Source organism: Schistocerca piceifrons, unplaced genomic scaffold (genome assembly GCF_021461385.2).
Source record: "Schistocerca piceifrons isolate TAMUIC-IGC-003096 unplaced genomic scaffold, iqSchPice1.1 HiC_scaffold_2340, whole genome shotgun sequence".
In the NCBI taxonomy this organism is placed as follows: Eukaryota; Metazoa; Arthropoda; class Insecta; order Orthoptera; family Acrididae; genus Schistocerca; species Schistocerca piceifrons.
Window position 1 is genome coordinate 7603864 of NW_025728274.1, and position 13745 is coordinate 7617608.

The 13745-nt window shown below is 43.0% G+C and overlaps 1 protein-coding gene across 1 annotated transcript in view; it reads right to left on the reverse strand.

Moving 5' to 3' along the window:
* Positions 1-2487, reverse strand: part of LOC124742871 (mucin-20-like) — a 72775-nt gene extending 70288 nt beyond the window's left edge. The window contains exon 1 of the mRNA XM_047248816.1: positions 1892-2487. Within this exon, the coding sequence (XP_047104772.1) occupies positions 1892-2487 (596 nt within the window). The remainder of the gene's footprint in view (positions 1-1891) is intronic.
* Between the last annotated feature and the right edge of the window lie 11258 nt (positions 2488-13745).

Genomic DNA, 13745 nt, shown 5'->3' on the forward strand with positions numbered 1-13745 from the left:
GTAAAATTGGAAAACAACTCTAATGCATCTTTCTTGGATAATTCTAGATAAATCAAATCAATAAATAATGTGTACCAATTCCTTCATTATGTCGAATTAACCTATTTTTTGTATAAAATTGACTGTATCACACTTAAGCATTACCCAGGAACAATGACATGGATGTAGTGGAATCATGTTCCCATGGGGTGCTTCATTAACGAGTCCCCTTGCCTCTCACACATTAGGGTGCTTCATTAGTGTGGTTGTTTTTGTGGTCTTCAGTCCTGAGACTGGTTTGATGCAGCTCTCCATGCTACTCTATCCTGTGCAAGCTTCAGCTCACAGTACTTACTGCAACCTACATCCTTCTGAATCTGCTTAGTATATTCATCTCTTGGTCTCCCTCTACGATTTTTACCCTCCAATACTAAATTGGTGATCCCTTGATGCCTCCGAACAGGTCCTACCAACCAATCCCTTCTTCTAATCAAGTTGTGCCACAAACTTCTCTTCTCCCCAATCCTATTCATTATCTCCTCATTAGTTATATGATCTACCCATCTGATCTTCAGCATTCTTGAGTAGAACCACATTTCGAAAGCTTCTATTCACTTCTTGTCCAAACTTGTTATCGTCCATGTTTCACCTCCATACATGGCTATGCTCCATACAAATACTTTCAGAAATGACTTCCTGACACCTAAATCTATACTGGATGTTAACAAATTTCTCTTCTTCAGAAACGCTTTCCTTGCCATTGCCAATCTACATTTTACATCCTCTCTACTTTGACCATCATCAGTTATTTTGCTCCCCAAATAGCAAAACTCCTTTACTACTTTATGTGCCTCATTTCCTAATCTAATTCTCTCAGCATCACCTGACTTAATTCTACTGCATTCCATTAACCTTGTTTAGCTGTTGTTGACGTTCATCTTATATTCTCCTTTCAAGACACTATCCATTCCGTTGAAGTGCTCTTCCAAATCCTTTGCTGTCTCTGAGGTTTGCCGATGACATTGTTATTTTGTCAAAGTTTTTATTTCTTCTCTATGGATTTTAATACCTACTCTGAACTTTTCTTTAGTTTCCTATACTGCTTGCTCAATATACAGATTGAATAACATCGGGGAGAATCTATAAACCTGTCTCAATCCCTTCCCAACCATTGCCTCCCTTTCATGCCCCTCGACTCTTATAACTGCCATCTGGTGTCTGTACAAATTATAAATAGCCTTTCGCTCCCTGTATTTTACCCCTGCCACCTTCAGAATTTGAAAGAGAGTATTCCAGTCAACATTGTCAAAAGCTTTCTGTAAGTCTACAAATGCTAGAAACATAGGTTTACCTTTCCTTAATCTTTCTTCTAAGATAAGTCGTTGGGTAAGTATTGCCTCACATGTTCCAATATTTCTACGGAATCTAAATTGATCTTCCCCGAGGTCGATCTCTACTAGTTTTTAAATTCGTCTGTAAAGAATTCGTGTTAGTATTTTGCAGCTGTGACTTACCAAACTGATAGTTAAATAATTTTCGCTTTTGTCAACACCTGCTTTTTTTGGGATTGGAATTATTACATTCTTCTTGACGTCTGAGGGTATTTCCCCTGTCTCATAAATCTTGCTCACCAGACAGTAGAGTTTTGTCATGACTGGCTCTCCCATGGCTGTCAGTAGTTCTAATGGAATGTTGTCTACTCCCGGGGCCTTGTATCGACTCAGGTCTTTCAGTGCACTGTCAAACTCTTCACACAGTATCTTATCTCCCATTTTGTCTTCATCTACCTCCTCTTCCATTTCCATAATGTTGTCCTCAAGAACATCGCCCCTGCATAGACCCTCTATATACTCCTTCCACCTTTCTGCTTTCCCTTCTTTGCTTTGAACTTGATTTCCATCTGTGCTCTTGCTTTCCATCTGTGCTCTTGCTTTCCATCTGTGCTCTTGCTTTCCATCTGTGCTCTTGCTTTCCATCTGTGCTCTTGCTTTCCATCTGTGCTCTTGCTTTCCATCTGTGCTCTTGCTTTCCATCTGTGCTCTTGCTTTCCATCTGTGCTCTTGCTTTCCATCTGTGCTCTTGCTTTCCATCTGTGCTCTTGCTTTCCATCTGTGCTCTTGCTTTCCATCTGTGCTCTTGCTTTCCATCTGTGCTCTTGCTTTCCATCTGTGCTCTTGCTTTCCATCTGTGCTCTTGCTTTCCATCTGTGCTCTTGCTTTCCATCTGTGCTCTTGCTTTCCATCTGTGCTCTTGCTTTCCATCTGTGCTCTTGCTTTCCATCTGTGCTCTTGCTTTCCATCTGTGCTCTTGCTTTCCATCTGTGCTCTTGCTTTCCATCTGTGCTCTTGCTTTCCATCTGTGCTCTTGCTTTCCATCTGTGCTCTTGCTTTCCATCTGTGCTCTTGCTTTCCATCTGTGCTCTTGCTTTCCATCTGTGCTCTTGCTTTCCATCTGTGCTCTTGCTTTCCATCTGTGCTCTTGCTTTCCATCTGTGCTCTTGCTTTCCATCTGTGCTCTTGCTTTCCATCTGTGCTCTTGCTTTCCATCTGTGCTCTTGATATTCATGCAAGTAGTTCTCTTTTCTCCAAAGGTCTCTTAAATTTTCCTGTAGGCAGTATGTATCTTACCCCCTAGTGAGATAAGCCTCTACATCCTTACATTTATCCTCTAGCCATGCCTGCTTAGCCGTTTTGCACTTCCTGTCGATCTCGTTGTTGACACGTTTGTATTCCTTTTTCCTGCTTCATTTACTGAATTTTTATATTTTCTCCTTTCGTCTATTAAATTCAATATTTCTTCTGTTACCCAAGGATTTCTATTAGCCCTCGTCTTTTTACCTACTTGATCCTCTGCTGCCTTCACTACTTCATCTCTCAAAGCTACCCATTCTTCTTCTACTGTATTTATTTCCCCCATTCCTGTCAATTTTTCCTTATGCTCTTCCTGAAACTCTGTAAAACCTCTGGTTTAGACAGTTTATCCAGGTCCCATCTCCTTAAATTCCCACCTTTTTGCAGTTTCTTCAGTTTCAATCTGCGGTTCATAACCAATAGATTGTGGTCAGAATCCACATCTGCCCCTGGAAATGTCTTACAATTTAAAACCTGGTTCATAAATCTCTGCCTTACCATTACATAATCTATCTGAAACCTGTCTGTATCTCCAGGCTTCTTCCATGTATACAACCTTCTTTTATGATTCTTAAACCAAGTGTTAGCTATCATTAAGTTGTGCCCTCTGAAAAATTCTACCAGGCGGATTCCTCTTTCATTTCTTAGCCCCAATCCATATTCACCTACTACGTTTCCTTCTCTCCCTTTTCCTACTACCGAATTCCGGTTACCCATGACTATTAAATTTTCATCTCCCTTCACTATCTGAATAATTTCTTTTATTTCATCATACATTTCTTCAATTTCTTCATCATCTGCAGAGCTAGTTGGCATACATACTTGTACTACTGTAACAGACGTGGGCTTCGCGTCTATCTTGGCCACAATAATGCATTCACTGTGCTGTTTGTTGTAGCTTACCTGAACTCTTATTTTTTTATTCATTATTACACAGACGCCTGCATTACCCCTATTTGAGTTTGTATTTATAACCCTGTATTCGCCTGACCAAAAGTCTTGTTCCTCCTGCCACCGAACTTCACTAATTCCCACTTTATCTAACTTTAACCTATCCATTACCCTTTTTAAATTTTCTAACATACCTGCTCGATTAAGGGATCTGACATTCCACACTCCGATCTGTAGAACGCCAGTTTTCATTCTGCTGATAATGACGTCGTCCTGAGTAGTCCCCGCCCAGAGATCCGAATGGGGGACTATTTTACCTCAAGAATATTTTACCCAAGAGGACGCCATCATCATTTAACCATACAGTAAAGCTGCATGCCCTCGGGAAAAATTACGACTGTAGTTTCCCCCTTGCTTTCAGCCGTCCGCAGTACCAGCACAGCAAGGCCGTTTTGCTTAGTGTTACAAGGCCAGATCAGTCAATCATCCAGACTGTTGCCCCTGCAACTACTGAAGAGGCTGCTGCCCCTCTTCAGGAACCACGTGTTTGTCTGGCCTCTCAACAGATACCCCTCCGTTGTGGTTGCACCTACGGTACGGCTATCTGTATCGCTGATGCACGCTAGCCACCCCACCTACAGCAAGGTTCATGGTTCTTGGGGGGGAGTAACCTCAAATCTCACATTTTGGGGTGCTTCATTAGTGTGGATCCCCTTACCTCTCACGGTTTGGAGTGCTTAATTAATGAAATTAGCCACTAGGAAATTGTTCAAAATTATCTACATTTGCTTCATTGCATAAAGTCAATTGTCTGCAAAAGTTGTCCACAGTTTTGAGCAGCACATCCTGTGGTAAGGCTGCACATGCTCTTTGAATGTATTGCTCCATATCATTTCAGGTTGTGGGCTGTCTTTCATAGACAATATTTTTTAAATAACCCCACACAAAAAATCAGGAGATGTCACGTCTGGTGAACATGGAGGCCACTGAATTGGTCCTCTGTGTCCTATCCACTGACGAGGGTACCATAAATTTAAAATGTTCCACACATTTTTAGCATAATGGGGAGCTGTTCTGTCCTGTTGGAACTACATTCATTGCCTAGTTTCAAAATCAATTGCAGAGAAGTTGTAAATAAGATTCCCCGGTAATATTTTGCTCAAAATAATATGGTCCTATCAAGTAACCATTTAAAATTCCACACCAGACCATTAACGACCATTTGTGTTGATTGTCAATGGGTCTGTGCCAGTGTGGTTTGAGAGGGGACCAATAATGACAATCATGATTATTAATTCGAGCCTGCACACACAGACAGGTGACACACAGTAGATAGGCTCTCTCACACTTATATTTAAAATATCATGTATTCGAGAAGGTAGAATGCTGAGTGGTTCTAGAATTTACACAGAAATTCTCTAAACACTACATAAACTTGCTCTGAGCTTTGTAATATCCAACAATTCCTCTGCACATGAACTTAGGTGTGCTATACAGAAAAGTAGGCTATAATAAGCTATATATATATAAACTCTTTGTCCTTAAATATGTCTGCTTGTGTCTGTATGTGTGGATGGATATGTGTGTGTGTGTGTGCGCGAGTGTATACCTGTCCTTTTTTTCCCCTAAGGTAAGTCTTTCCGCTCCCGGGATTGGAATGACTCCTTACCCTCTCCCTTAAAACCCACTTCCTTTCGTCTTTCCCTCTTTCCTGATGAGGCGACAGTTTGTTGCGAAAGCTTGAATTGTGTGTGTGTGTGTGTGTGTGTGTGTGTGTGTGTGTGTGTGTGTGTGTGTGTGTGTGTGTGTGTGTGTAACCTCATCTTTGTTTTTATATATAATTTTTCCCATGTGGAATGTTTCCCTCTATTATGTGTGTGTGTGTGTGTGTGTGTGTGTGTGTGTGTGTGTGTGTGTGTGTGTAGACACAAACAAACACAAAAATTCAAGCTTTCGCAACAAACTGTTGCCTCATCAGGAAAGAGGGAAGGAGAGGGAAAGACGGAAGGCTGTGGGTTTTAAGGGAGATGGTAAGGAGTCATTCCAATCCTGGGAGCGGAAAGACTTACCTTAGGGGGAAACCTGTCAACAGATAACCCAGCATTCTGATTGCTCCTTCAGTATGGTTTTAGTATCTCTGAGGCACACAAGCCACCCCACCAATGGGAACGTCCATGGTCCATGTTAACTAGATATGTATATCGTTGAAATGCAGAAATTGATAAACCTATGCCTCCGAAATAAAACTAATCGAAGAGAAATTTGAAAACCCTCCTTTGAAAGACATTGCCCTGTGACAAACAAACTACAACCTCACAATAAATGAAAAAGCTCATAAAAAATTCAGAACCATAAACACATCGAAATTTATCAAGGTTGAGCCAGAAAACGTACTGCACATGCATGCCTACAAACACCCCCCCCCCCCCACCTCAGCCAGCCACACTCACACTCACACACACCATACTACAAACAACAAAGTAGTCAACACATTCGGAAGAGAAAGTTGGTGACTAAAATTTCGTAAATAGATCTCGCCGCGACGAAAAACGTCTTCACTTTAATGGCTTCCATCCCAACACGCATATCTTATCTGCCACACTCTGTCCCCTATTACTTGATAATACACTCCTGGAAATGGAAAAAAGAACACATTGACACCGGTGTGTCAGACCCACCATACTTGCTCCGGACACTGCGAGAGGGCTGTACAAGCAATGATCACACGCACGGCACAGCGGACACACCAGGAACCGCGGTGTTGGCCGTCGAATGGCGCTAGCTGCGCAGCATTTGTGCACCGCCGCCGTCAGTGTCAGCCAGTTTGCCGTGGCATACGGAGCTCCATCGCAGTCTTTAACACTGGTAGCATGCCGCGACAGCGTGGGCGTGAACCGTATGTGCAGTTGACGCACTTTGAGCGAGGGCGTATAGTGGGCATGTGGGAGGCCGGGTGGACGTACCGCCGAATTGCTCAACACGTGGGGCGTGAGGTCTCCACAGTACATCGATGTTGTTGCCAGTGGTTGGCGGAAGGTGCACGTGCCCGTCGACCTGGGACCGGACCGCAGCGACACACGGATGCACGCCAAGACCGTAGGATCCTACGCAGTGCCGTAGGGGACCGCACCGCCACTTCCCAGCAAATTAGGGACACTGTTGCTCCTGGGGTATCGGCGAGGACCATTCGCAACCGTCTCCATGAAGCTGGGCTACGGTCCCGCACACCGTTAGGCCGTCTTCCGCTCACGCCCCAACATCGTGCAGCCCGCCTCCCGTGGTGTCGCGACAGGCGTGAATGGAGGGACGAATGGAGACGTGTCGTCTTCAGCGATGAGAGTCGCTTCTGCCTTGGTGCCAATGATGGTCGTATGCGTGTTTGGCGCCGTGCAGGTGAGCGCCACAATCAGGACTGCATACGACCGAGGCACACAGGGCCAACACCCGGCATCATGGTGTGGGGAGCGATCTCCTACACTGGCCGTACACCACTGGTGATCGTCGAGGGGACACTGAATAGTGCACGGTACATCCAAACCGTCATCGAACCCATCGTTCTACCATTCCTAGACCGGCAAGGGAACTTGCTGTTCCAACAGGACAATGCACGTCCGCATGTATCCCGTGCCACCCAACGTGCTCTAGAAGGTGTAAGTCAACTACCCTGGCCAGCAAGATCTCCGGATCTGTCCCCCATTGAGCATGTTTGGGACTGGATGAAGCGTCGTCTCACGCGTTCTGCACGTCCAGCACGAACGCTGCTCCAACTGAGGCGCCAGGTGGAAATGGCATGGCAAGCCGTTCCACAGGACTACATCCAGCATCTCTACGATCGTCTCCATGGGAGAATAGCAGCCTGCATTGCTGCGAAAGGTGGATATACACTGTACTAGTGCCGACATTGTGCATGCTCTGTTGCCTGTGTCTATGTGCCTGTGGTTCTGTCAGTGTGATCATGTGATGTATCTGACCCCAGGAATGTGTCAATAAAGTTTCCCCTTCCTGGGACAATGAATTCACGGTGTTCTTATTTCAATTTCCAGGAGTGTACAAAACGAGCTGCCCTATAGATGCTTAGTGGCAGAAATACGTGCTGCATGAGCTCCGTCCATGGCAACGTTATTTGTGTTTGTCTTTACTACCCCCTCCTACATCTGTTCAAATGCAGTAGAATAGCAACCACCTTAGTTCAGTCAGCTCACCTATGTACTGCAAATCGTCTGTTTGGCCTTGATGTGGTATTTATAATCTTGCTAGTACTGTTGGGGTGATAGAAGACCAACCATCAATGCATCATATGGTGAACTGTATCTTGCAACAATGCTAGTTCTTGCATCACTCAAGCTATCTGCCAACAAGTGAAGTAACCTGGTTACAACATTTCTTTCAGCCAACAAATTTGGTCAACTTTTTATCCAGTCCAATCCAATTCATTATTCACTGTGCCAGAGGCATCTGCAACGGTGTGGTGAAAGTGGTAGTGGGAAAGTGGTAGTGGGAAAGGGGGAGGGGGGAGGGGGGAGGGGGGAGGGGGGAGGGGGGAGGGGGGAGGGGGGAGGGGGGAGGGGGGAGGGGGGAGGGGGGAGGGGGGAGGGGGGAGGGGGGAGGGGGGAGGGGGGAGGGGGGAGGGGGGAGGGGGGAGGGGGGAGGGGGGAGGGGGGAGGGGGGAGGGGGGAGGGGGGAGGGGGGAGGGGGGAGGGGGGAGGGGAAGCACTAGCCCCCTTGTGGAATCTGAGAGTACAGACCTTACTCTTGCACATTTCTAGCAATGGTTGCCTGCAATTCTACTATATCCCATTTTATCATTACCAAGCACAAAGGAAATTTCTATGATTTTCAAACTTCAATTATATTTCTACTCTTTTTGGAAACAGGGTTTTGAATTTTTAAATTTAGTTCTATTTACGTAGTTTCACTACTAGTAATTTGGATTTATTTTATTTTATTTTATTTTATTTATTATTAACTGTTGAGTTACAACATTTGAAAAAATTCAAACATTTCCAGTTACAGTAAGCACCTTAAGCCATAGTGGCATAAACATATTTATCATAATTGCCTTCACATGATTTACCTGTCATTTCAGGAAGTATATTCATTTAGAAGAGTCAACTTGTATGACAGCCACATATAACGCACTACCTTAGTGCTTATGGTGGTTATGTGTGACAATGCTGTATGTAAATTATCCAGTTAATAAGTACCTTAAAAGAAATAGAATCATATTTGTAATAAGGTAATATGGAAAGGTAGTCTCTCATTCATAATTAATATGGTAAATTCATAAAATATAGATATGAATTTGGGCATACATGATGCCCTTTTGTGTATAAGTCTCTTTTGTGTTAAATTTTTCCACAAATAGTACGTTTTAGTGCAAAAGCAACATGCAGCATCAGAAAGTGGTGGAAAATCCATTCCAACGACATCTAATTCATCCCAGTATGATTGTTATGTGTTGAGAAAAACGTATGTGGATTTGAGAAATAATGTACACTAATACAAATGGGTTTCTTTGAGGGATGAAATAGTAAAGACAGTAGAGCATGAAATGGATAAGAATATGAGGCCTTGTAAAGTCCATAGATATCTCCAGAGCACAGATGACTACAAAATGAAATTGACAGAAAGTGCAAACTGGCCAGGTAGGAATGACTACAAATTAAAAATGCAAGTCTATTGAAACATGTAGATGATGATAAAGTGGGAGATATGATACTGTGAGAATAATTTGGTAGAGCAGTGTTAAGACCTAGGTTGAAACAAAGACTCTGGCATAGACATCATTCCTTCAGAGCTACTGATATCTGTGAGGGATCATCCATGACAACAATTCCACCTAATGTACAATATGTGTGAGCTAGATGTAATACCCTCAGACTTCAAGAAGAATCTGACAATTCCAGTTCCAAAGGAAGCAGCTGCTGGCAGCAGCAAATATTACCAAAATATCAGTTGCAAAATTCCAGCTTAACTTAGTTACAGAGGAATGGAAAAATTGACAGAAACTGATCTGTTTAAGTTCGAGAGACATGCAAGAATGTGCAAGGTGATATTGACTCTACAGCTTTTCTTGCAAGATTGGTTACAGAAAAGCAAACCTACACTAATACCATTTATACATTTAATAACATTTTGACAGTGTTGACTAGAATACACCACCTGAAATTACAAAGGTAGCAAAGGTAAAATACAGGGAGCAAAAGTTTGTATACAACTTGCACAGAAATCAGACAGTAGATGAAGGATATGACAGCAAAGCAGTGGTTGAGAACAGATTGAGACAGGCTTGAAGCGTATCCCCAATGGTTTTGACCCTTCACAATGTAAACAAGTAATTGAGGAAAGCAATGAAAAATTTGAAGATGGAATTAAAATACAAGAAGAAGAAATGAAAACTTCTGAAGTGAATGGAATGGGCATTGCCTGCATCCTATTACGTTTGTTTTGAAAGGAGGATTTAAGACAAACATAAAAGGCAAACTGATTCAAGCGATGCTGAGGGAGATAGATTAGAAAATGAGACACTAAAAATAGTACATAAATTTTCCCATTTGAGGAATAAAATAGCTAATTATTGCCAATGTTGAGAGACTACAAAATACAGACAAGCAATGTCAAAAAAAGTGTTTTTTAAGAAGAGAAACGTGTTAATAGCAAATATAAATTTAAAGAGCCAGGAAACAATTTGTCTGGAGGATAGCATTTTAAGGAAGTGAAATGTGCACACTTCAGACAAAATGAGAATAGCAGCCACTGAAATGTGGTGCTACAGAAAAATGCTGAAGGTTGGATGGGTAGACCACATAACTAATGAAGCATTCAATCAAAATGGGAAAAATGTAATTTGTGGCAGAGCTTGACTAATAGAAGGGATTGTCTCGTTGGACACAATTGGAGGCATCAAGGAATCGTTAGTTTTGTTTTGCAGGGAAGTGTATGGGGAAAACTGTAGAGAAAGGCCAAGGGATGAACACAGTATGCAGGTTCAAATTTTTGTAGGATGCAGCAGTAATTCATAGATGTGTGCATGAAATGAAATGTGCTTGTATTGAGAGCTGCATCAAACTAGTCCGCAGACTGAGGACAATAACAGCAACAGCAACAGCAACAGCAACAACAACAACAACATATTTAGTTCTCTATTAATTTGAGTTTTAGTGCATTATACATTTTCAAACTCACAGAAACAGTTATATAAAAATGACAGTTTTAGAATTTTTCCCTTGTCTCAGATAAATTTCTATGGATGCCCATGCAGTATTCCCAAAGTATCCATGATAGGTCTTGCCAATTCTATAGTCAGTTCCTGTACTATCCTGACATTATTAAATACATTATGTTCCAGATTTGTCACTTATATGGTATGCTATTCTACTATTTTCCAATTTGCATCTGCTATTGCTTGTAATTCCCCTACCATGTTGTTTAACTCCAGAATGTCATCATTGCTGACTGTACTAAGAATGGTACTCAGCAGCTTCCCACCTGCATCTAACCATTTTCATTTCTTTTGTATCAGTGTCTGTGCTGCCATGACTACTATACGACATAAATGCTTCTCCAGTTCTTCAATAGTGGGAAGCAAGAAAGTGCTTAATACATCAATGTATGCCTGTGCTGTGATAGTGCCATGCAATACAACAAGGGTTGCAGGCCCCCTGCATGAAAAACATGACCACACCATAATGCCAATGCCTCTGAATTTAGTTGTTGGCACAGCATGCACTGGCAGGTGATGTTCACTGGGCATTCGCCATACTAACACCTTGCCATTGGATCACCACATTGTGTATCGTGATTTTTCACTCCACACAACAGTTTTTCCACTGTTCAGTTGTCCAATGCTTATGCTCCTTGCACCAAGCACGATGTCATTTGTCATTTACTGGCATGATATGTGGCTTATAAGCAGCTGCTCAGCCATGAAATCCAAGTTTTCTCTCCTCCATTGTAACTGTCATAATACTTGCAGTGGATCCTGATGCAGTTTGGAATTCCCCTGTGATGGTCTGGATAGATGTCTTCCTATTACATGTTATGACCCTCTTCAACTGTTGGCCTGTAGGCTTTTGTGCTGTACATGTCCCTTAATGTTTCCACTTCACTACCACATTGGAAACACTGGAACTAGGGATAAATTTCAAATACAGACGTATGATGCACATGACTCCCAATCACCTGACCGTATTCGAAGTACATGAGTTCTGCAGAGCACCCCATTCTGTTCTCTCACGATCTCTAATGACTGCTGAAGTTGCTGATATTGAGTACCCAGCAGTAGGTAGCTGCAAAATGCACCTAATGTGAAAAAAGCGTGTTTGGGGAGTGTCTGGATACTTTCGATCATATAGTGTACTAGAACGTTTTGGCTATGGACAGTTGCTTCGAATCCTGCTATACTTCCCATCCTTTAAATACTTAGCTTACACAGATGGCGAAATAGTCCAATCATCTTTCCATTACTACACGATCATGATCATATCAAAATCCTGTCACAGGGATGCCATTTTACGGTGGAACTGCTGATACTAGTATCCTGTTTAGTCTTATAATATTATGCTATGTTTGGATATTGATCAATCTTTCCTTCTCACAGCGTTCACCCAGGGAGCTTTTGAGTTGGATTGATGAGAAATCTAAAGCTAAATGACAAAAATAAATCCAATATAGTAAAAGCAAACAGCATGACCGAAATTCGTATACATCTAAGAAGATATTGCTTGAATGAGTCACAATATAAATGATGTATTTATGCTACATACTCAAATACCAATGATTACTACACCTGTAAACAACTGAATCTGGCATTTTTGATCAAAATACTTCCACCAGAAGTTAATGTTCAAGCCCACATCTGCCGTGTTAGTTGCCATGAAGTTTTGGGCTTCATGACAAATCAACTACTTTCTGAAATGAACTCCATAAGGTACTGTACGATGTATGACACAAGGTACCACAAGTCAAGGTACTACTAGTCATTTCCTTTCCTATTCCATTCACATACTGAGTGAGCGGAAGATGAAACTACCTAAAAGCCTCCGTAGGAGATCTGGTTTCTCACACCTTGTCTTCATGCTCCTATGGAAAAATACATGCTGGTGGTTGTAGAATGATTCTGCAGTTGCCATCAAATGCTGGTTCTCTAAATTTCCACCACAGTGCCTCACTAAAAGAGTGTGGTCTTTCCTCCAGGGTTTCGCGTTTGAGTTCATGAAGATCTCCATAGCAAATGCTTACTGATAAAATCTAGTGGTAAGAAATTTAGCACACCTCTCAATTGAATTGCTTCAATATCTTCCATCTTCCTTCAATCCAATCTGGTGGCCCCATCCAACACCCCCCCCCCCCCGGCCCCCCCCCTGGGGCTCAAGTTCTTTTGCGAGTCATACATGGAACAAATGGGGCCCCGAGCTATGGCAGCCAATTCTTTCTTCCCTGGCTACCCTCCCTCCCTATCCTCACTCCTTACACATTGTCACCTCCTTCCCCTCTCTCTGTCTTGGTTTTTGTCAACCAGGATATCCAACTGGTTTCCTGTATTGGTTGAAACTTTGTTCCTTTTGCCTATTCTTTCATCCTTTTTGGTGTTTAGGCCCCCACTTGAGGTTGACCTCCACTTCAAAATTTCCTGCTTCTAGTGTGATCCATATGGGGAAGAACTCCCTCCCTAGCATCTAAAGTGTGTATTCCTCTCCCCCCTTCCTTCCCCTCTCCTTTCCCCACTCTAGCCCTCTTCCACCCTGCTAGGTCACCAGCACATGCAGCCAGTCTGTGTGGTGGGGCTGTTAACGTACCCATATGGCTGAGCCCCCTGACAACACACAGATCACACAACTGATACCTGAGCTGTTCCCATCCCATGTATGCCTAGGAGTGGTTGCTTGTCTCCTTGGAGCATCGGAACTCCTGGCAATGGCTGCTGTGCCACACAGCAATTGTTGTGGGTGCTGTGGGTGGCGGGTGGGTGGGTGGGTGGGTGGATGGTACCCATGGGGAGAGCCCCTAGTCAGACTGGGTGGTATCAGGGCAGTTGCTTGGCACATGAAACATATCAAGGTGCAGAAAGCTGCCGTTCTCAAGTGGCCTTCTCTTCGGATGGTGAAGGATCACTGAATGCTGCTTTGCATGATTTGAGGACAGCCAGGCACACTGTTTTCAAATGAAACCTTTTCCCCATTACCCGATCTGCATTAGGACGGATAGGATGGATTTGGACACATTCACTGCTTCAAAACCATTGTT